This window comes from Giraffa tippelskirchi, chromosome 13, assembly GCF_054371585.1.
Source record: "Giraffa tippelskirchi isolate mGirTip1 chromosome 13, T2T-mGirTip1v1.2.pri, whole genome shotgun sequence".
In the NCBI taxonomy this organism is placed as follows: Eukaryota; Metazoa; Chordata; class Mammalia; order Artiodactyla; family Giraffidae; genus Giraffa; species Giraffa tippelskirchi.
In genome coordinates this window covers 75,791,921-75,815,896 of record NC_137287.1, presented here as the reverse complement: position 1 = coordinate 75,815,896, position 23,976 = coordinate 75,791,921, and the positions used below count along the sequence as shown (strand labels likewise).

Genomic DNA, 23,976 nt, shown 5'->3' with positions numbered 1-23,976 from the left:
ACCAAATGACTAAGCACTTGCATTACTAATACAAAATGTAAAATAGAAAAGATTATCTGTTTATTCATGAAAAAAAAAAAAAAAACAGTTCCATAGAAGAGCCACTGCTACATGCTTAATCTTCAGCAGAAAAGTAGATGCTACCACCCTGCTCAGAAATTTGCCTATTTCTCAATTAACTGAAAGTAAAGAAAAAAATTCTAATATTTTCAGAAAGAAAAGAGCATGGACAGATATATATTGTGTTTTTATTTCCCAAACAAGATCATAACTCTTGCCCTATCGCCAACTCGAAATGAAATGTGGACAAGCTCTACCTGCCAATATTTCAACACTGACTTGTTTTCTGCCAGGAACCACAATAAGAATTCAACATGTGCCTGTTTTGCCAGGAATAATGTTATTTTATCTGAAAATTGTTTCCTTCTGCACATCTCTATTACCCAGGTTCTAATTTTGTGATGCCAGGAATCAGAACTTTGTGGTTAAGAGCGGAAATCAATTATTGTGTTTCTCTGCTGGGTAGCTAAGCCCAAAATGTGGTAGACTGGTTAGAGAAATGTGAATATTATATTCTTGAATTTTTTTATTGTGTGCTATGGTTTGACACTTTTATTCCAGCATCTGGCAAGCTGCTGAACTTGTCAAAGGTTCTCAGAGAAAGTTTGGTTGATTTAGTGTAGAATGCATTCCAAAAAAGCACATGGTGGCATTTATGAACTGAAATTAACATTTGGGAAAGTGACACACAGGGTTCCAAGGTCTCTCTTCTTTCTTACATTTTTTGAGATAAACCATTTTTTTTTCCAGTAAATGATTTTGGAAGTCAAAGAATCTCAGAACCAAAAGGGAATTCAGAAACCATCCAGTCCACATCTCTCCCCCCACAACATCTGCATAAATTCCTCTGTACAATAAATATTCATTGAGCATCTTCCAGGCTATATACCAATCAACATATGTGACTCTGCAGCACCCACTTGAGTACCTTCTAAAATAAGCATTTTACAGTCCTTTAAAAATGCATGAAGCAACCCATCCAATTAATTCTAATTGTTGGAATAAGCTCCTAATTTTGAGACTAAATTTGTTTCCCTGTAATTGCCCCTCATGGGTTCTAAGTCTTCCTTCTTGAGTCACATGGGACAATCCTTCAAAGGTCACATCTCTTCTGACTGTGAAACTTAGGATCTTTCGAACAGTCCTTACTCATGGCTAGCTGTAGGTTCAAAACTTTCATCTGTTTAGTTACTTTCATCTGAATGGCCTGCAGTTGGTCAACATCCTTTTTAAAGTAACTAAGCAAATATCTGCAAATAAGGTGGCCCCAAAAAGACCAAGTGAAAGGCATCAAGTACCTCCTATTGACAACAATATAATGAATTTTACTATCTGCTATATGGAAATGGTATGTTTCCTCTTCCTGTTTTTAAAGCTCTGGCTTATCCTCATGTATTATCAATTTTTTTTTCCTCAATTTGTTCAATGTTTGTATTGGGAAATTAGTTTTACTGAATTATAAGTTATAGGATCAAGTGACTAGAAGAGCAGTAAATGGAAAATAAGCAGTTTTAAAATTTTATTCCGAGAAAACCTCTACTTCTTTGGCTCTTTTGTGAACAAACTGGTTTGGCAGAAACCGATGGAACTGAAGCTGGAAGACCCAGTTTAATTCCCAGTCCTACCCCTTCCTACCAAGCTCCCTGACCTAAGACTTCCTGAACTCCACTTCCTCATTTACAATGGACTGATGATTCCTGCTTCATAGATTCGTTATAAAAATGGAAAGGCAATTTACACATAAGACACTCAGCATAGTGCCTACAACTAATAAAATAGTTCTCAATAAGAGTTTGTTCTTCCTTCCTAGCCTTTACTCTGGAAAACCAAAAAATCATTTACTATAAGCAACAGTCTACCATTTTTTTAAGGAAAAAATTACATATTTATGTGCATCACTGATTATAAAACAGCCCACACACCTTGCTCTTTTTCATTGTGTATGGATGCCAGATTTCCTCCAAATCCTATGCAATCTTTTCGTGCCTCTTGCCAATTTTTTCTTTCTTCTTCAACAAATCCAAAGATTTTGAAACACTGGGATGGAAGAGAAAAAAATCATAGGGATTACATAAAGATAATAGTATGTACTAAAGAAATGAAAATAATTCAGAGCTAAATATACATTTGCTCACAACCAAACAGAAATGAAAAAAAAAAACGTTAGTTTTTTTCTCCCTTGGGACAACAGGCATTTGTGTATTTGGATAGTATCTTCAAGTCTACTCTCAATTCCCATAGAGAATTTAACATGGGAGCTCTTGCCTAAAATTCTCTGAAGTGATGAGGTAAGCAAAAGTTAACTTAAAGCTGAAAGATTTGCACTGTCACTCTCCATATTGATCAGAGCCAGGACTACAACTAGATTTTCTTAGTACCTTGTGATTGTAAAAATTCCAACCTTCTTTACAACCTCCTGGGACTGACACTGTGGTTGGGACAGCCGTAGCATTGATACTGCTGTTATGGCGCTGGCAGATGAAGGCATTTGGATAACCACAGTTAATGTCATTCCAAAACCCTGACAAACAACAGAATAGTTATATTAGATTTACATGTTCACCTTTAAACCACTTTTTTTCCCCAAAACAAATAACTTTTTATTGAAGTAAAGTTGATTTACAATGTTTTGAGTATACAGCACAGTGACTCCATTTTATATATACTATATAAAAGAATCTGAAAAAGAATATATATTATATATATATATATATAATATTATATATATATTATATAGGCTATTACAAGATATTGAAATAGTTCCCTGTGCCATACAGTAGGTATTTGTTGTTTATCTATTTTACATATAGTAGTTAAAAATACTTTAAAAATGTTTATATTTTATAAGGATTCTCAAAAATGGTTTACACTACAAACGTTATTTACACAAGGGATCAGAAGGATCTATGTGGATAACCTTTTGAGCTTTCACTTAAACCAGTAATAGTTCAATTTTAATCAAGAGCTTACTATGAGCAAAGACTACATTAGGTGTTGCACAATTATTTAAATAGCCAGACTTGCTAGTAATAATAATCTAATAATACCTAAACTTTACATATATGAAGCATTTGCTTAGTAGTTTAGATGTATGATCTCCAATTTTCTCGACATCAGATACATTCTGTTGTTATTCTCATTTTACAGATAAAGACATGGAGATAAAAAATGTTTCATAAAATGAGAAGACTGTGTCATTCATTAGCTTATTTATTTATAAGAAGAATGGATGTGGTATCCATTCACCTTACAAACTGAACAGTTGTGTTGCTAAAATTAGAATTCTTCATTCTCTCTTCTTTTCTTATCTGATGTAAGCACACTACTTCTTACTTTTAGCCTAGGGATGTAGCAAATGACAAATCACACCACAGAGCAGATTCTACTTAGCCATAAAAAGGAAAAAATTTGTGCTATTTGCAGAGACATGGATGGACCTAGAGTTTCTCATACAGAGTGAAGTAAATCAGAAAGAGGAAAACAAATATTGTATATTAATGCATATATGTGGAATCTAGAAAAATGGTATAGATGAACCTGTTTGCAAAGCAGAAACAGAGACACAGACATGGAGAACCAATGTATGGACACCAAGGAGAGAAAAGTGGAGTGAGATGAATTGGGAGATTGGGGTTGACAAATATACACTTCTATGAGTAAAATAGATAACTAAGGAGAACTTACTATATAGCACAGGGGAAAAAATGAAGGTACAATCTGTAGGATATATATTAAGTTAACCTTAAAAATGCATTAAAATATACTTTAGGTACAGACAAATACTGCTTGATTCCACTTACACGAGGTACCTAGAAGAGTCTAATTCATAGAGTCAGGAAGTACACTGGTAGGTGCCAGGGGCTTGGGGTGGGGGGGATTGGGGGATGGAGAGTTAGTGTTTAACGGGGACAGAGTTTCAGTTTAGGAAGGTGAAAAATCGGGAGATGGATGATGGTGAGAGTTTTACAACAGTGTGAATTGTACTTAGTGCCACTGTTACTGTATAGTTAAATATGGTTAAAATAGTATCTTTTATATTATGTAATTTTACCACAATAAAAAAATTAAAAAAAAAAAATAAGATTGTGATCTTGTCTACCTGAATTTGAATACATGGTTACACAGTTTTCATCATCATTTGCAAAATTGGGTTCACCTGTGGCCCAAGCCACATAATCCACTTTGCTTCCATCCATCCAACTGGAAAAGAAAATTCAGGTATTAGGTAAAAATCTAATTACAAGAGTTGGCTACAGCCTAGTGGTGGGAACAGGCAAGTTAATCAAGATGAACAGACCACAGCATCTTAAGCAAAGAGAAGAGAGGTTTCTACAGAGACCACTAGGAACCCCGGAAAGGTGGCTGCTGCTCCCGGGGCATTGAGATCTCCTGTAGCAACTGGATGCCTGACTAGTCTGCCTTCTTTTCCCTCCCCAGAAGAGATAAGTGCCTTTAGTCTTGAAGTGAGAAAAGAAACCAAGATTCCCAGTTACCCCAGAAAGGGACTCGAAGTAAACATCTTCCCATAGTACTTCTTGAGCATGATTCCCAGAAAACAAAACTACCCGCAGAGAGACAGAGAATATAGAGTTTCTCACTGGGCTCCATTCTCTGATTTGCATATTTACTCTGGTTTCTTCTAAGATAGGTGAAAGTGAAAGTGAAAGTCGCTCAGTCCTGCCCGACTCTTTGTGACCCCATGGACTATACAGTCCATGGAATTCTCCAGGCCAGAATACTGGAGTGGGTAGCCTTTCTCTTCTTCAGGGGATCTTCCCAACCCAGGGATCAAACTGGGGTCTCCTGCATTGCAGTCGGATTCTTTACCAACTGAGCCACAAGGGAAGCCCACTAAGATAGGTAGGCCAATGTTTATTTTCATAAATTATAGAAATTCTGAGGCTATTAGCTGGAAAGAGAAAGGAGATCATTGAATTCGACCTTCTCTTTTGGAGGTGGTTAAAATGGATGCTTGCCCAAAGGAACATCAAACATCCTGATCTTTAAAAATAATTTATGTGGGACTTCCCCGATGGTCCAGTGGTTAAGAATCCATCCTCCAACGCAGGGTACACGGGTTTGATCCCTGGTCAGGAACTAAGATTCCACATGCCAAGGGGCAACTAAGCCTGTTTACCACAGCTAGAGAGCCCTCATGCTATACTGAAGACCCAGAGCAGTCAAAAATTTTTTAAATTTCTAAATCTTTTTTAAAAATACTAATGAGAGTGAGTTTGGGTCTTGCCAAAAACAGCAAGAGCAGTCACAATTGGTTCTGGGCACCAAGGACAGTCCCAATGGGAATAATTTTTCAAATAAATTCAATATTCATATCTGGGTAATACATCTTCCTAATAGATGATTTACTAACAGGTGATGACCTCCTAAAATAAAGAGAGGTGACATTTTGCAAGATTCAATCAGAGCTTGAGTTGTTTATTTGAGAACTATACTGTTGAAAATACTTAAAAGGATTTTTTTAATTAGTTTTTTAAAAAGATGCTCTGTAGATTGAGAGCCCAGCAGGATCTTTTTAAAATGCATTTAGCAAAACGAAAGTCTGAAAATCACTCTTCAGTGTTCATCATGTCACTGTCCTTAGCAAAGTTGTTTTATTTTTATTTACTTACATAAATTTTTTATCCAAGCTGATCAATAAGCCAATAAAATATGCCGGCTGTACATCATTCCTGTTTACCTAGAACATGTAAGTTTACATATAGTTCAATCTGTACTTATATGATAGGCAAATTTTAAATAAAACCTACAGGTTAATGAGACAGGCTGTTAGCGACTTTTCTAAGGAGGCATTCAAGCAGAAACTTTGTTGTACATTCAGTGTTTTTCACAGAAATAAAATGGGAAAAAAATGCACATTATATAACAACCTGTATTTATACAGCAAGTACCTTAAGACATTCTCCGTAATATCAAATACCATTAGTAATTAGATATTATTAAAGATACTATTTTAAACAAAGTAATCACTTGGGATTATGTGTCTAAGGAAGGACTTCTCCATCCACATATATATTGCTGCAATATTAGGAAATACCTTGAAAATTTCAAACCATGGTATATCTACGAAAATGGAGATGAATCAGACTACACTCCAAAACCTTCATAATGAAATGAATTCTTACTCTTTCATTACTGTTGAATTTAATTTTTCCATCTCTCTTACCTCTTTTCTGGATAACAATAAAGATGCCATGAAGATTTTTAAAGAGAAAGAGTGAGTGAAGCATGCTTGGAAAAAAATCATTTATACTGTAACTGTTAGCTGAAATTTCGATATAGTCAAGAAACAGTTTTATATGAATAATCAAGCTGTACTGTCTATTGACCAAGAAACTAGTCCAACTAAGACATAAATTAATAATCAGCTTACACTGAACACAAGGGTTCAGGACTGATACGTAACACCTAGTTAAGAATGCTGCTGCTGCTGATGCTAAGTCGCTTCAGTCATGTCCGACTCTGTGCCACCCCATAGATGGCAGCCCACCAGGCTCCGCCGTCCCTGGGATTCTCCAGGCAAGAACACTGGAGTGGGTTGCCATTTTCTTCTCCAATTCATGAAAGTGAAAAGTGAAAGTGAAGTCACCCAGTCGTGGCCGACTCTTCGCAACCCCATGGACTGCAGCCCACCAGGCTCCTCCGTCCATGGGATTTTCCAGGCAAGAGTACTGGAGTGGGTTGCCATTGCCTTCTCCGAGTAAAGAATGATAATTTTTGAAAACAAAATTAGTGAAGCCAAGCCATCAAGTCTGGATTCTCCCAAAGCCCAGTCAGTCCTCCCAAAAAGTCTAAACACTGTTTCTGGGTTCTATGATTCTGCACTGAATATTCCAGCAATCAAGTCATTTACTCACATGATGGCCAACACCCTCCTCCTTTCCCCTGGGACTCATATCTTTACCCGACCTTAGGAGGTTCAAATTCAGCACATAATTGGAAATTGCACCATGGGAGAGCAATCGTAGACATTACTGTTGCTTATCACATGTCACCATTTCATTCTTAATCACATTCTTACATATTTCCATAGAAACTTCTTTTCACTTTCACTTCGGATAGAAGCAAGATCACCAAAATTCCTCTTGCAAAATTCTCGTGCCTTGTCCATGGTTGCCTTCTCTTTGCTGAAATAATACTGGTAGTCTTTGTAAATAACCCACCCATCATCGGTGACTGGTAGATCTGAGAAATAAATGAAAAAGGTGATGAATTCTACTTAGAGGAATTCAAGAATCTGGTATGTAGGCTACACAAGAGTAAAAAGGGCAGAGTAGCCCTTCAGAGGTATCTGCAACTCTGAGAACTCAGAAGGAGCAGAACATTTATGCCAGTACAGACTGAATTACCTAAACCCAAATATCTACTTTCCAACAACTCTGTAAAAACTAAGTTCCATGTATCATTGTTGGGTAAGAGAACTCCCAACGTTACATTCATCAAAGAATCACAGAGCTGGAATGATTAACATGCATGTACCCAGATGTTCTAGATTCAAAGAATAGAAGCCATGAGAAAGCAGTTTTCATCTCAGTGTAACAAAGAGTTTTTAACAGATGGACTTTGATGCTTCAATGTATAATCAGAGAACCAAGGGATTCTGATACCTGGAGAGCTTCCAAGGCTTCTTCCCAACCAAAGAATTCTATGGTTCTGTGCTGTAGCAGGCTGAATAAGAGTCCAAAACATAGCCAGGTCTTTTTTGTTTTTCAAATTTATCTGGCTGCACTGGGTCTTAGTTGTGGCATACACTGGGATCTTGAGTTGTGACAATGTGTGTTCTAGTTCCCTAACCAAGGATTGAACCTCAGCCCTGCGTTGAGAGCATGGAGTCTTAGCCACTGGATCAACAGGGAAGTCCTGATACCCAGGTATTAATCTCTGGAATCTGTAAATGTTATACAGAAAAAAAGGTACTTTGTAGATGTGATTAGGTTAAAAATTTTAGATGGAGAGATTATCCTAAATTTTCTAGGTAGGCCCTGAATCATAAGTATCCTTATAGAGGGAGACAGAGGGAGATGTGAGTACAGAAGAAGGTGGCTTTGTGACAAATGAAGGAAGATGCTACATTGTTGGTTTTGAAGATGAAGGAGTGGGCCATTAACCAACAAATGTAAGGAATGCAGCTCTAGAAGCCGGTGACAACAAGGATATAGACTCTCCCTTAGAGCCCCTGGAAGGAGCATGGTCCTGTCCATCCCTTGATTTCAGCCCAGGGAAACTGAGATCATATTCCTGACCTCCAGAACTATAAGAGAATAAATGCATGTAGCCACCAAATTTGTGGTAATTTGTTACAGCAGCCATAGGAAAGTCATAGATGAGGCCCTTGGATTTGATCCATGAATGCTGAGAAATTGTATTAACATGCCTGATGCTTGTGCATGTCAGTATCTGTCTGGAGGAGAAGATGCAAGTTCTCATGAGATTCTCAAAGATATTAAGAATCTCTTCTATCTTCCCAGGGTGAGTATTTTTTTCCCCACTGAGAATGCAATGAGAAAAAAAAAGCTATCAAGATCAGAAAAGAAAAAAAAAAGGGAGAACAAGATGGCAGAGGAGTAGGTTGACATGGAGTACATCTCTCCACAGATACATCAGGAATGTACAGGAATACACCTTCAGACACAGAAGTACATGCAGAACACCAGCTGAGAGCAGACAGGAGTACCTGACCAGCAGAAAAGAATACACAGAACCACACAAAACTTGGTAGGAGGAAGGAACTAGGGGGAAAAACAGGAGTGTTAGTAGGACTGGACCTACCTTCAGTGGGTGGGGGAACTGAAGCAGGGGTCCCATCCCCACATCAGAGCAACTGTCTGAGTAAGAGGAGAAACATTTAAGGCTATGAGTGAAACAGCTGATCTGTGGCAGCCTAAATGGAATGAGAATCAGACAGTCCTTGCCACAGCCATACATACCCTGGACAGGGATGCAGGTCCCATGGAAGGCGCAGCAGCTGGGAACTGCAGTTTAGGAATTGTGGAGCAATCCTAGGGCGAGGGCTGCTGTTGACTGTGGAGAGATGGTGAGGGGATGTGAGGGAGGAGATTGTGGTGGGAAATGCCTGTGGAGGAAAGCCAGGCAGCCATGGAAGCAGGACGATACTGCGGAGTCATGCATAGAGAGTGGAGTCATCACCATAGCCTCTCTCTCCCCACTTGCCAGCATCAGCAGCTTAACAATAGAGAGGTTGGCCCACCAAACACCTGATGCACTGAACTACAGAGTAGGACCCCAGCCAGGGGAGCCCCTTTATGTGCCTGATATGTTGAACAACAGAGAAGGACCCCAGGCAAGGGAGCCCTCTAAGTGCCTGAATGGGTGGAGCTACAAACAACAGATTACTGAAGAAATCAAAAGGGAAATCAAAATATTTCTAGAAACAAATGACAATGAAAACACAACAACTCAAAACCTATGGGATGCAGCAAAAGTAGTTCTAACAGGGAAGTTTATAGCAACACAATCCTATCTCAAGAAACAAGAAAAACACTGAATAGACAACCTAACTTAACACCTAAAACAACTGGAAAAGGAAGAACAAAAAAACCCAAAATTAGTAGAAGGAAAGAAATCATAAAGATCCGAGCAGAAATAAATGAAAAATAAATGAAAGAAACAATAGTAAAGATTAATAAAACTAAAAGCTGGTTCTTTGAGAAGATAAACAAAATTGACAAACTTTTAGCCAGACTCATCAAGAAAAATAGGGAGAAGAATCAAATCAACAAAATTAGAAACAAAAAAGGAGAGGTTACAACAGACAATGCAGAAACACAAAGGATTACAAGAGACTATTATGAACAATTATGTGGCAATAAAATGGATAACCTGGAAGAAATGGACAGATTCTTAGAAAAGTTCAATCTTCCATGACTGAACCAAGAAGAAATAGAAATGATGAACAACCCAATTACAAGCACTGAAATTGAAGCTGTGATCAAAAATCTCCCAAAAAACAAAAGCCCAGGACCAGATGGCTTCACAGGAGAATTCTATCAAACATTTAGAGACGAGTTAATGCCTATCCTTTTAAAACTCTTGCAAGAAATTGCAGAGGAAGGAACACTTTCAGACTCATTCTATGAGGCTACCATCACCCTTATACCAAACCAGATAAAGACAACACAAAAAAATAAAACTATAGGCCAATATCACTGATGAACATAGATGCAAAAATCCTCAACAAAATTTTAGCAAACAGAATTCAGCAACACATCAAAAAGCTCATACACCAAGATAAAGTTGGGTTTATTCCAGGGATGCAAGGATTCTTCAATATACACAAATCAGTCAATGTGATACACCATATTAACAAATTGAAAGATAAAATCATATGATAATCTCAATAGATGCAGAAAAAGCCTTTGATAAAATTCAGCACCCATTTATGATTAAAACTCTTCAAAAAATGGGCATAGAAGGAACCTACCTCAATATAGTAAAGGCCATATATGATAAGCCTACAGCAAACATTATTCTCAATGCTGAAAACCTGAAAGCATTCCCCCTAAGATCAGGAACAAGACAAGGGTGTCCACTTTCACCACTATAATTCAACATAGTTCTGGAAGTCCTAGCAACAGTAATCAGAGAAGAAAAAGAAATAAAAGGAATCCAGATCAGAAAAGAAGAAGTAAAGCTCTCATTGTTTTCAGATGACATGATACTGTACATAGAAAACCCTAAAGACAGTATCAGAAAATTACTAGAGCTAATGAGTGAATTTAGCAAAGTTGCAGGATACAAAATCAACACACAGAAATCACTTGCATTTCTATATACTAACAATGAAAAATCAGAAAGAGAAATTAAGGAATCAATCCCATTCACCATTGCAACAAAAAGAATTAAATATTTAGGAATAAACCTACCTAAGGAGACAGAAGAACTGAACACAGAAAATTATAAGACACTAATGAAAGAAATCAAAGATGACATAAACAGATGGAGAGATATTCCATATTCCTGGGTAGGAAGAATCAATATTGTTAGAATGACTATACCACCAAATGCAATCTACAGATTCAATGTGATCCCTATCAAATCACTAATGGCATTTTTCACAGAACTAGAACAAAAAATTTCACAGTTAGTATGGAAACACAAAAGACCCCGAATAGCCAAAGCTATTGAGAAAGAAGAATGGAGCTGGAAGAATCAACCTTCCTGACTTCAGATTATACTACAAAGTACAGTCATCAAGACAGTATGGTACTGGCACAGAAACAGAAATACAGACCAATGGAACAAGATAGAAAGCCCAGAAATAAACCCATGCACCTATGGGTACCTTATATTTGACAAAAGAGGCAAGAATATACAATGGGGCATAGATACCCTCTTCAATAAATGGTGCTGGGAAAACTGGACAGCTACATGTAAAAGAATGGAATCAGAACACTTCCTAACACCATACACAAAGATAAACTCAAAATGGATTAAAGACCTAAATGTAAGACCAGAAACTATAAAACTCCTAGAGAAAAACAGGCAGGACACTCTCTAACATAAATCAAAGCAAGATCCTCTATGACCTACCTCCTAGAGTAACAGAAATAAAAAAAAAAAGTAAACAAGTGGGACCTGATTAAACTTAAAGCTTTTGCACAGCAAAGGAAACTATAAGCAAGGTGAAAAGACAACCCTCAGGATGGGAGAAAACAATAGCAAATGAAACAACTGACAGAGGATTAATTTCCAAAATATATAAGCAGCTCATACAACTCAATGCCAGAAAAACAAACAACCCAACCAAAAAGTGGGAAAAAGAGACAAACAGACATTTCTTCAAAGAAGACATACAGATGGCTAACAAACACATGAAAAGATACTCAACATCGCTCATTGTCAGAGAAATGCAAATCAAAACTACAATGAGATTATCACCTCACACCAGTCAGAATGGCCATCATAAAAAAGCCTACAAACAATAAATGCTGGAGAGGGTGTGGAGAAAAGGAACACTCTTGTGCTTTTGGTGGGAATGTAAATTGATACAGACACTATGGAAGACAGTTCAGAGATTCCTTAAAAAACTAGGAATAAAACCACCATATGACCCAGCAATCCCACTCCTAGGCATATATACTGAGGAAACCAAGATTGAAAAAGACACATGTACCCCATTGTTCATTGCAGCACAATTTACAATAGCTAGAACATGGAAGCAACCTAGATGTCCATCGACAGATGAATGGATAAAGAAGTTGTGGTACATATACACAATGGAATATTACTCAGCCATAAAATGAAATGCCTTTAAGTCAGTTCTGATGAGGTGGATGAACCTAGAACCTATTATACAGAGTGAAGTAAGTCAGAAAGAGAAAGATCAATATCATATTCTAATGCATATATACAGAATCTAGAAAAATGGTACTGAAGAATTTACTTACAGGGCAGCGATGGAGAAACAGACAAAGAGAATAGACTTGTGGACATGGGGAAAGGGGAGGAGAGGGTGAGATGTATGGAAAGAGTAACATGGAAACTTACATTACCAAATGTAAAATAGATAGCCAGTGGGAATTTGCTGTATGGCTAAGAATCTCAAACAGGAGCTCTATATCAACTTAAAGGGGTGGGATGGAGAGGGAGATGGAAGGGAAGTTCAAAAGGAAGGGGATATATGTATACCTATGGCTGATTCAGGTTGAGGTTTGACAGAAAACAACAAAATTCTGTAAAGCAATAATCCTTCAATAAAAAAAAAAAAAAACCTGTAGACCAATAGGATATTAACACATATATATGGAATTTAGAAAGACGGTAATGACAATCCTATGTGCAAGGCAGCGAAAGAGACACAGATGTAAGTAACAGACTTTTGGACTCTGTGGGAGAAGGCGAAGATGGGATGATTTGAGAGAATAGCATTGAAACATGTATAATCATATGCAAAACAGATGACCAGTCCAAGTTCGATGCATGAACCAGGGCACTCAAAGCCAGTGCTCTGGGACAACCCAGAGGGATGCGGTGGGGAGGGAGGTGGGAGGGGGGTTCAGGGTGGGGAGACACCTGTGCACCCGTGGCTGATTCATGTGGATGTACAGCAAAAACCACCACAATATTGTAAAGCAATTAGCCTCCAATTAAAATAAATTAATTAATTTTAAAAGAAGGAAAAAAAAAAAACGGAAACACCTACTGTCATGAGGAGCTGGTGTTGGCTCAGGTTTAGGAGTTTGTCCTGGAAAACAAGAGAAAATTAGATATAAAAGGTGACTGAATTTGTGCTATTTCATATCCTCTAGTTTCACTATTTTCATGGATTAATATAGCTATAAGTTTAACTCTTCTTTCTCTTCCTCCTACTCTCCAATTCTACTACCACGTTGTGGGGGAGAAAAACAAAGGGAAACAAAATTAGGAGTTTAAGAGTTCAACAAATTACGTACAACAATACCACTAAAAATTGGAAGACAGTTTTCAAGCACAACAAGTAGCATTATATAAAAGAAAAAAAGAACACAAGTTTTTGAATCAGAAAACCTAGGTTCAAATCTCAGTTCAGGTTTAAATTTCTTACCTTTAATTTTCTCAACTACAAAAAGGAGTTGTCATACACGTAAAGAGATGGGGTAAAATATGTGAGTTATCAGTATTTAGAAGCTGCTCAATTGATGTTATTTTTACAATAACACGCCTTATAATCAGCTGTAAAAGTACATAAATTTTCATTATTTGAAATAATTAGATATGAGCTATTTACTTATAAAATATAGTTTCTTCAAAAAAGCATATTCTTACTAAATGTACATTTTATGAAAAGTTAAATATTTTTCTTTCCAAGTAGTTAATGATCTACCTGGACTTTGTTGGAATCTGATGAAAGGAGAAAGGCAATGCCAAAGAATGCTCAAACTACCGCACAATTGCACTCATCTCACACGCTAGTAAAGTAATGCTCAAAATTCTCCAAGCCAGGCTTCAGCAATACGTGAACCGTGAACTTCCAGATGCTCAAGCTGGTTTTAGAAAAGGCAGAGGAACCAGAGATCAAATTGCCAATATCCGCTGGATCATCGAAAAAGCAAGAGAGTTCCAGAAAAACATCTATTTCTGCTTTATTGACTATGCCAAAGCCTTTGACTGTGTGGATCACAATAAACTGTGGAAAATTCTGAAAGAGATGGGAATACCAGACCATCTGACCTGTCTCTTGAGAAACCTGTATGCAGGTCAGGAAGCAACAGTTAGAACTGGACATGGAACAACAGACTGGTTCCAAATAGGAAAAGGAGTACGTCAAGGCTGTATATTGTCACCCTGCTTATTTAACTTATATGCAGAGTACATCATGAGAAACGCTGGGCTGAAAGAAACACAAGCTGGAATCAAGATTGCCAGGAGAAATATCAATAACCTCAGATATGCGGATGACACCACCCTTATGGCAGAGAGTGAAGAAGAACTAAAGAGCCTCTTGATGAAGGTGAAGGAGGAGAGTGAAAAAGTTGGCTTAAAGCTCAACGTTCAGAAAACCAAGATCATGGCATCTGGCCCCATCACTCCATGGGAAATAGATGGGGAAACAGTGGAAACAGTGTCAGACTTTATTTTTTGGGGCTCCAGAATCACTGCTGATGGTGACTGCAGCCATGAAATTAAGAGACGCTTACTCCTTGGAAGGAAGGTTATGGCCAACCTAGATAGCATATTTAAAAGCAGAGACATTACTTTGCCAACAAAAGTCCGTCTAGTCAAGGCTATGGTTTTTCCAGTGGTCATGTATGGATGTGAGAGTTGGACGGTGAAGAAAGCTGAGCACCGCAGAATTGATGCTTTTGAGCTGTGGTGTTGGAGAAGACTCTTGAGAGTCCCTTGGACTGCAAGGAGATCCAATCAATCCATCCTAAAAGAGATCAATCCTGGGTGTTCATTGGAAGGTCTGATGTTGAAGCTGAAGCTCCAATACTTTGGCCACCTCATGCGAAGGGTTGACTCATTGGAAAAGACCCTAATGCTGGGTAGGATTGGGGGCGGGAGGAGAAGGGGACGACAGAGGATGAGATGGTTGGATGGCATCACCGACTCGATGAACATGGGTTTGGGTAGACTCCGGGAGTTGGTGATGGGCAGGGAGGCCTGGCGTGCTGCAATTCATGGGGTCGCCAAGAGTCGGACACGACTGAGAGACTGAACTGAACTGAACTGATGAAAGGACTCAAGTTATGTAGCTTTTGGTTTAATGAATTTAATATCTGTAAGAATGGAGCTACTAATAACACACAAGGAAATTAGTCCTTGGGAGCAAAGAGACCTTTAAAGAAAAACTGGCCACTATTCATTCCTCCAAATTCCTGCGAAATGCCAAGCTGTATGAAGCACAAGCTGGAATCAAGATTACCAGAAGAAATATCAATAACCTCAGATATGCAGATGACACCACCCTTATGGCAGAAACTGAAGAGGAACTAAAGAGCCTTTTGATGAAAGTGAAAGAGGAGAATGAAAAAGCTGGCTTAAAATTCAACATTCAAGAAACGAAGATCATGGCATCTGGTCCCATCACTTCATGGCAAATAGATGGGGAAACAGTGCCAGACTTTATTTTCTTGGGCTCCAAAATCACTGCATATGGTGACTGCAGTCATGAAATTAAAAGACACTTGCCCCTTAGAAGAGAAGCTATGACCAACCTAGACAGCATATTAAAAAGCAAAGACATTACTTTGCTGACAAAGGTCCATCTAGTCAAAGCTATGGTTGTCATGTATGGATGTGAGAGTTGGACCATAAAGAAAACTGAGCACTGAAGAATTGATGCTTTTGAACTGTGGTGTTGGAGAAGACTCTTGAGAGTCCCTGAACTGCAAGGAGAATCAACCAGTCAAGCTTAAAGGAAATCAGTCCTGAACATTCATTGGAAGGACTGATGCTGAGGCTTAAACTCCAACACTTTGGCCAACTGATGTGAAGAACTAACTCACTGGAAAAGACAAGATTGAAGGCAAGAGAAGAAGGGGATAACAGAGGATGAGATGGTTGGATGGCATCACCAACTGGATGGAAATGAGTTTGAGCAAGCAAGAGTTGGTGATGGACAGTTTTGGAAGCCTGGCGTACTGCAGTCCATGCGGTCACAAAAAGTCAGACACGACTGAGCGACTGAACTGAACCGATTCATTCCTCCATCCTGAAAACACTGTAAACACTCATCTAAGCAAGAGTAAGGCAAACAGACAGCAGGAGAGCAACACAGTATTTTTAGCAAGAGTTGGAGCTGTAGCCAAGGTTCCCAGACAGCAGAGGGCGATGTGGTTCTATTTATCTGTTGACAAAGGAGGAAGTTAATATACATTTTGGTTCAAGAGTGGGCCTATTTATCTTAAAAGAATCTGACTTAGCTATGTGGAGCTTTGTGAGTCATTAATCATGACTGATACGTATGCATTGATCATTGTTGACCATCAACAACATGATGGATCTTATAGCATCAGGGGCCTCAAAATGGTGCCAGCTCTTCAGATGAACATCCTTGAGAAATCAGTTTGCAGTGTATTCAGACTGAGGGAGATATCACTTACTGGATGATGAATGTGGGTCAGAGGGTGAAAATCCCTCAATAGAAATTGCACTCTCTTTACTCTGCTTACAGAGTCAAACATCTACCCACTCCCGCAACTGTAGGAAATGAATAGCAACAGCAGCTCGTGAGAACTATTTTGGAGGCCACGCTCTGGTCCAGGATTCTGGGCTGGCCTTTTCATCCTCTGTTCCTTTGGAAGACTTATCTGTGTTCAGCGAGTTCACTCTTATCCTGTGAAGTTATGGCCCTTGGCAGTTCCCTTATATTATTCCGCTTTTTTGGTTGCATGAATAAAGGGAAGACTTTGGGATCACAGGAGGTTAGTGTTCCAATCTGAGATAAAGGAGAGGGCAGGTCATCCTACCTTTTCGTATCTGGCAAATCCAGTTATTAAGATGTTCACAGTTAATGTCATTCCAGGACATACCAGGGTCACCTTTTAACTCGCCACAGTATTCAACATTTTGATAATTATTAGGTTCTCCATAAGCCCAATTTTCATATGACACCTATGTTAGAAACATTACATTACAACCATTAGCCAATAACAATCATTTATCCCTAGTGATTCACTTGGTAAAGAATCTGCCTGCAATGCAGGAGACCCGGGTTCGATTCCTGGGTCAGGAAGATTCCCTTGGAGAAGGAAACGGCAACCCACTCCAATACTCTTGCCTGGGGAATTCCAAGGACAAAGGAGCCTGGTAGGCTACAGTCCATGGGATCGCAAAGAGTCGGACACAACTGAGCAACTTCACTTCACTAGGAGAAAAATAAAACTAGCTCTTCTTACAAACAAAAAAGACTTCTGAATATCGCTAACAAAGCTACCAAACGTTACCAAAATGAATACTGGAAATAGGCGGAGGGCTAGGATTAGGTCCACTATGGTGTTTTCAGAGAGGAATCATAGCCTATATCATGACCTATTTTCCAGAGATCTAAATATAAAATCCTTGTTATCAGTGGAGCCATCAAATAATCCACCCTACACAAGTGCTTTGAAAAGTTGCTAATGGGTGGTAAGAGGAGGTAGAACCAAAATTACACAAAATCACTCCCTGCAATGACTGCCTGCATGTGCCATAGACTCCCGCTTCCCCACTGCTGAGAATGGAGAAGTCTGACAAAAGTCAATGGTTGACAAAAGTCAGTGGTTTCTAACAGAATATCAAAAGTTGTTTCTGTATCTCCTAGTCTATAACACATCATAAAACACTCAGTTTTTAAGAAGTCTAGCTACTTACATACCAGTTTGGCATGAGAGAAGGAAGATATTATTTTATATAAATTAGAAGAATGAGTTTCCTAATTTTTTTCAGTCTACCATGGTTGCACCTCAGGTGAACAGGAGAACTGTCCTGGGTCACAGGCAGAATAATGACCCTAACATAGCATTTATTTTGCATAGAAAAATGTCTCTAACTATCATCATAACCTATCTTACCAAAAATTTGGAGTAACCCAAAAGGATAACATCAAAGTAAAGACACAATAAAAGTAAGAAAATTATCTATGAAATCAAATTACTCACAGGGGATCCATCACTCCAAGTAAAGCCCTCTGAAGGACTTCCATATGTCAGTCCCAACCAAAATAGTTCATGGTAGCTTCCACTAGCCCTGCAATATATAAGATATAAAGGTAGTTTATGGTACTATATGAACCAAGTTTGGTTACCTATGAGTCCTAATTAAATTTGAAAATGACTCCCAAAATATCAATTGGTTAGTACACAGGTGAAGGATTAAATGACTAAATATAAACATTATGGAACAGTTACACATTTTGGTACAACTTGTAAATATCCTGAAAACAAGCTGCTGTTTGAAATAATTGTAAAGCATTGAGATATTCATTCATTTATTCACTTAATAAATGAATAATAAGTGTGTTATGCTTTTATAGAGCAATGCATCTCGAGATTTATTAACTATAAAATTAAAGCATTTGGAAGTGAAGTGAAAGTCACTCAGTCGTGTCTGACTTTTTGCAACCCCATGGATTGTAGCCTGCCAGGCTACTCTGTCCATGGAATTCTCCAGGCCAGACTATGGAAGTGAAACTAGGTCCAAAAGTGCCCATAGATTTGGGACATAGCATCACCAACTCAGTGGACATGAACGTGGGCACACTCTGGGAAATGATGAGGGGCAGGGAAAACTGGCATGCTGCAGTCCATGGGTCTGCAGAGTCGTACACAACTTGACAACTGAACAACAACAACAAATGTGTACTCAAAGGGTCAAAGAAAGGAGTGTTAAATAGAAAAGATACTTACGTTATTAATCGCCATATTGCTTGCTGTTCCTCCTTATTATTGATACTAGCTAGATCTCCACCCAGAGCTCTACAAAAGTCTCGAGATTCAAACCACGTTTTCTTCTCATGTTTTCCTTTTGCAAACAGCTAAAAGTGATACAGATTCAGAATTTATTTTACACTTCACAGCTTATAAAACCAAGAGAAATAATTATCTACTTTTGACGAGATTTCATTTAGAGAAAAGCAAGACATTACAACGGCCCCAAGCAATGTAATTGTCTTGGCTGAAAATCAGTTTGTGAGAGAATATTTGGGTAACAAAGTTTGGTGGATGATTTTGTTGAGAAAACCCTAGAAAACAGAATTATTTTATAGCACTGAAAAAGTCGGATTGAAAGCTTTAGGTATATGGGTTAGCCATATAGCTTCTTGCAGAAGACAGGATTAATTTGGTTAAGTGTAAACTATGCCATTCAGATGGAAAAGAATGAAAGAAACTTGATATAGAGAAAGCAAACATAAATAAAAATTTAAGGATAATAACCTCCCTACGATAGTGCCACAGTTTGTTATCCTGTTTAGCTTAAACAATGAATAACCTGGGAGTCTTCCAATACTTCATTGGTATGTTCTTAAAATTGTCTTATCATTTTTGCTTATGGTTGCATATTTTAACAAAGATTGGAGGCCATGGCACGACAGACACTTAATTGGGCAGAGCATGTAAAAAGATAGTATATAAGCTAAATTTAATATTTATTTAGAATTCAGAGAATATGTCATATTACCCAGAGGACTGCTGGGGGAATGGAACCCACAGGAATCCATCAGGATGCAAACAGTGGAGGCGTTTACATCATTGTATCCATCAACTTTTAGAATTTTCATTCATTGTTTCTCATGAGACATGGCATCATTGTAGGCTTGTAGAAAAGGAATATGTTTCCAATAGACCTGTGATTGTCTAGTTGTCATCAAGCAACCTGAGACAATCTTCACCTTGACTCTACTTAAGTTATTGGGACACCTGTGTCTTGAGCAACTTTTCATTGCAGTAACTCCCAAGACCTCTGTGAGTACCTCAACTTGTGTAGATGGTGATAGAAGATTTTATTTTTGTAAATCAATTTACTAACAGCTGAACTTTATTAAGAATTTTCACATCTTAGTATGTACAAAGATGGTCTATATATTTTCAGACAAACCTTACCCCAAGCACCTCCAAAATCGTAATTCCTAGGGAAGCACACATTTGGATTTGTTAAACATCTACCCAGATAATGTCTACTGGAACTCTTGGTTCATTTCCTGGCTCTGGAGAATTCTGTACCTTCTCTCAAAAATCCTGCGACAAATCTCCATCGCCTGCCACTCTCCAGTGAATAGCTGTATATTTACGAACCTGGCCTTTGTGTAATAACTCAAAAGTTTCCAGAGGCAACAATAAAATACCTGATTTGCTTTGTATTAGTTTTCAACCCATTCGTAAAATCCTCTCCAGTCTTGGCCCAATACTTTCCCTTCTATGTAAACTATGTTTTAAGCTGGACTGTCTAATTTGTATTAAATAGCTCATTAGTCTCTGTTACTGCCAGTGGTAGTTTCCAACCAAATTAGCCCTTAAGTTAGAGACTAAACAACCTTACTCCGATACACATCAGCAACTGAATTTCTTCATCAGCTTTGTCTAACTGTCTTACAAAACATGCTTGGGCCATGTGCCTCAAAGGATGGAATAAAAGAGGTCCTGAGAACTGGCCACTAGAGAATAATGTCATTAAGTGGTACTTAAGTATTGGGTTGACCAAAAAGTTCATTTGGATTTTTCTGTAACATCTTACAGGAAAACCCAAATGAATTTTTTGGCCAACCCAATACATTGCTATATTTGGCTAAATCCAATCTTCTCTAGGAAGAATATGATTTACAAGAGAGAAAAAGATGCTTAATGCTTAATTCATTGAAGTTGGGGTATGTTTTTTATTTGTTTGGATGAACTGGATTGCATAAAGAGAAAATGGGTGATATTGCATAGGAATGTAATAAGTGATTACAGGATATCAAACTGTTATTTACGAGTCACCGAATGGCCATGTACTCCCTACCTAACAGTCCTTCATCTCCCATCAGGCATCATAAAGTGAAAGTGAAGTCGCTCAGTCGTGTCCGACTCTTTGCGACCCCGTGGACTTGTAGCCCACCAGGCTCCTCCACATGGAATTTTCTAGGCAAGAGTACTGGAGTGGGTTGCTATTTCCTTCTCCAGGGGATCTTCCCAACACGGAGATTGAACCCGGGTCTCCCGCATTGTGGGCAGAGGCTTTACCGTCTGAGCCACCATGGAATCCCCTGGCCTCATAATCAGGGGTTAAATAAGAACAAAGGAATATTCTCTCTAGAATCCCCGTGTAGCGTGATTGCAGATTCGTTTATCAGTTCACTTAGCCAAAAGTTTGAGCTCCAAGAACAGAGCCAAAATGGGATGCCATAGAACAGCATGAGGTGGAACAGGAATTTTCATTAAGAGAAAAAGAAACGTGAGCTCATAAAGCACGGGAAAGAGGAAAGACGCCAAGTGTAAGGAGTGATAAAGGCAGAGCAGGTGAAGGAAGGCTGGTGTGACTTCTGTTTATGGTACTGGTCATGTTTGTTGGTCTAAATGCAACTGGTTATCTTTCCACCCAAGGAGAGATCTTTCAAAACAACAAGTGCCCAAGTCCCCTTTCAAATCAATAACATCAGAATTTCTGTAGGTTCAGCCCAGGCATTGCTTTTGTTTTGTTTTCATTCTTTAGATGATTCTTTAGGCTGAAGTATATCCCAATTCTTTAAGAGCTCAGCAATGGATACTTACCTTGAAGCACAAGCTGGTTTTACTGGAGGCACCCCAATCCTCTGGACATTTGGGTTCGGGGGTGGTTGTGGGCTCTGGTGGGCGAGTGACTCCTTCTGCCCAGTGTTTGCACACAAATTTTGCCTTTTCTTCACATCTCAAGACATCCCACAAGCCCCCTGCAACCCCAGTCCTCATGGCAACACACCCGGCTTTCCGTCCTGCAGGTAACAAAGCAGAATTCACAACAGGTGATTGTGAAACCTGGCTGTGCTCAAAGAAAAGAGTTCAAACCTGAGCCTCAAGTAGTGGGATAAAAATCTACATGTGATAAGAAAATGTAGAGGAGACACTTTGCAGCATTTCACAATTGCTTTGCTCTATTTCTGAACCATTATTTGCCTTTTATTTGTGTGGCCTATATCCCCAACTGAATTATCAATATAATCTCAAATGTCAAGGTTTGGCAGAAATAGAGACATAGATGTAGGGAGCAAACATATGGACACCAAGGGGGGAAGGGAGAGTGGGATTGAGACTGATATATATATACTATTGATACTATGTATAGAATAAATAACTAATGAGAACCTGCTGTATAGCACAGGGAACTGTATTCAATGCTCTGTGGTGACCTATATGGGAAGGAAATCCAAAAGAGAGGGGATATATGTATACATACGGCTGACTCATTTTGATGTACAGTAGAAACTAATACAACATTGTAAAGCAACTTGTACTCCTATAAAAAAATAATTAAAAGTCACCAGGTGGTAACCCAAGGCCTTCATGTGAAAGTGACTCTGAAAAAAAAATTGTCAGGGTTTTGGTAACATTTTGTATTTCTAATATCTGGCAGGGTCCTCCTGCAAACACAGACATAACAATACAATATTTTTAGTATGATAAAATTTATCATAATGACAAAAATAACAGGAGTTTTGTTTTACCAAGGAAGTTATTTTTTTAAATTAATTTTTATTTTATATTAGAGTATAGTTGATTTAAAATGCTGTGTTAGTTTCAAGTGTACAGCAAAGTGATTCAGTTATACATACACTTATATACACTCTTTTTTAGATTCTTCTTTCCATAGAGGCCATTACAGAGTATTGAGTAGAGCTCCCTGTGCTATACGACAGGTCCATATTAGTTATCTATTTTATATATAGTAGTGTGTGTGTGTCAATCCTAATCTTCCAATTTATCCTTCCCTGCCCTTATCCCCTGGTAACCATAATTTTATTTTCTACATCTGTAACTCTGTTTTGTAGATAAGTTCATTTGTACCCTTTAAAATTTTTTATTTTATATTGGAGCATAGTAGATTAACAATGCTGTATTAATTTCATCTATGGGGTTGCACAGAGTTGGCCACGATTGAAGCGACTTAGCAGCAGCAGCAGCAGACAGCAAAGTGATTCATACATATACATGTATATCTTCATTTAAAAAAATTTTAATGGATAAAGAAGTATATAAAATAAAATGTGGACTATACCAAGCTTCATAGTTTATTTCAAAATAGCATTAAAATAGAACTTTAAAAACATTAGGATTTCTTACTGTTAAGATGAGATAACCTTTGATTATTATACTTTTAAAGGCAGTATATGTTTAGTTTTGGAGAACTACACTTTTCCCAAAATATTTTCTCTATGATTGCTAATTCCCTATGACTGCGGTTTGATCCATTTTTATTCCCTAAGGATGTTCCTGGATTAATCTCTCAGTATCCTACTGCTAAATGATCAACACCAGTGAAATTAAGGCATGTTGCCTGGCGAGTAAAAATTACCACTCAAAAAAAATAAAAGTGCACTCAGCTCTTAAGATACTGCCCTGTTCTTTCAAAATAAACTTAAATCTTACTATTTCCCAGAATGCTCGATTAATCAAACAGAAATCACACTATCCAAATTACTGATCTATTTTCCTTATTGACGGACGACTAAGGATACAAATTTTAAAAACTTCTGAAGATTAGGCTTATTAGGCCAAGCAGTTAATTTGCATACTTAAGCTCTATTATTCCTTCCATAGCTTTTTAACTAGGCACAATGAAACATTTGCTCTAAGGCTGTTGAATTTCCTGAGTGCAGTCACACTGAATTACATCAAGACTATGACACCAGTGCATAAAAAAAGCAAAAAACAATTTCAGTGTCTATTTCAGAAATTTCTTATTAAAGAAGGCAAATAAAAATTTATAGGGAGAAAGGGTGACCTCCATGCAAAGAGCATGGATTTGAGA

At 38.1% G+C, this 23,976-nt stretch overlaps 1 protein-coding gene across 5 annotated transcripts in view; it reads right to left on the bottom strand.

Annotated features, from left to right (window-relative positions):
- MRC1 (mannose receptor C-type 1) overlaps positions 1-23,976 on the bottom strand; it is a 118,968-nt gene that overhangs the window by 29,998 nt on the left and 64,994 nt on the right. For all 5 annotated transcript variants that reach the window (XM_081553685.1, XM_081553686.1, XM_081553687.1 and 2 more), the window contains 10 exons: positions 21,744-21,943; positions 18,906-19,033; positions 18,159-18,246; positions 16,989-17,133; positions 13,241-13,282; positions 7,100-7,263; positions 5,691-5,758; positions 4,160-4,260; positions 2,439-2,581; positions 1,983-2,097 (listed from right to left, as the gene is read on the bottom strand). In XM_081553685.1, the coding sequence (XP_081409811.1) occupies positions 1,983-2,097; positions 2,439-2,581; positions 4,160-4,260; positions 5,691-5,758; positions 7,100-7,263; positions 13,241-13,282; positions 16,989-17,133; positions 18,159-18,246; positions 18,906-19,033; positions 21,744-21,943 (1,194 nt within the window). The remainder of the gene's footprint in view (positions 1-1,982; positions 2,098-2,438; positions 2,582-4,159; positions 4,261-5,690; positions 5,759-7,099; positions 7,264-13,240; positions 13,283-16,988; positions 17,134-18,158; positions 18,247-18,905; positions 19,034-21,743; positions 21,944-23,976) is intronic.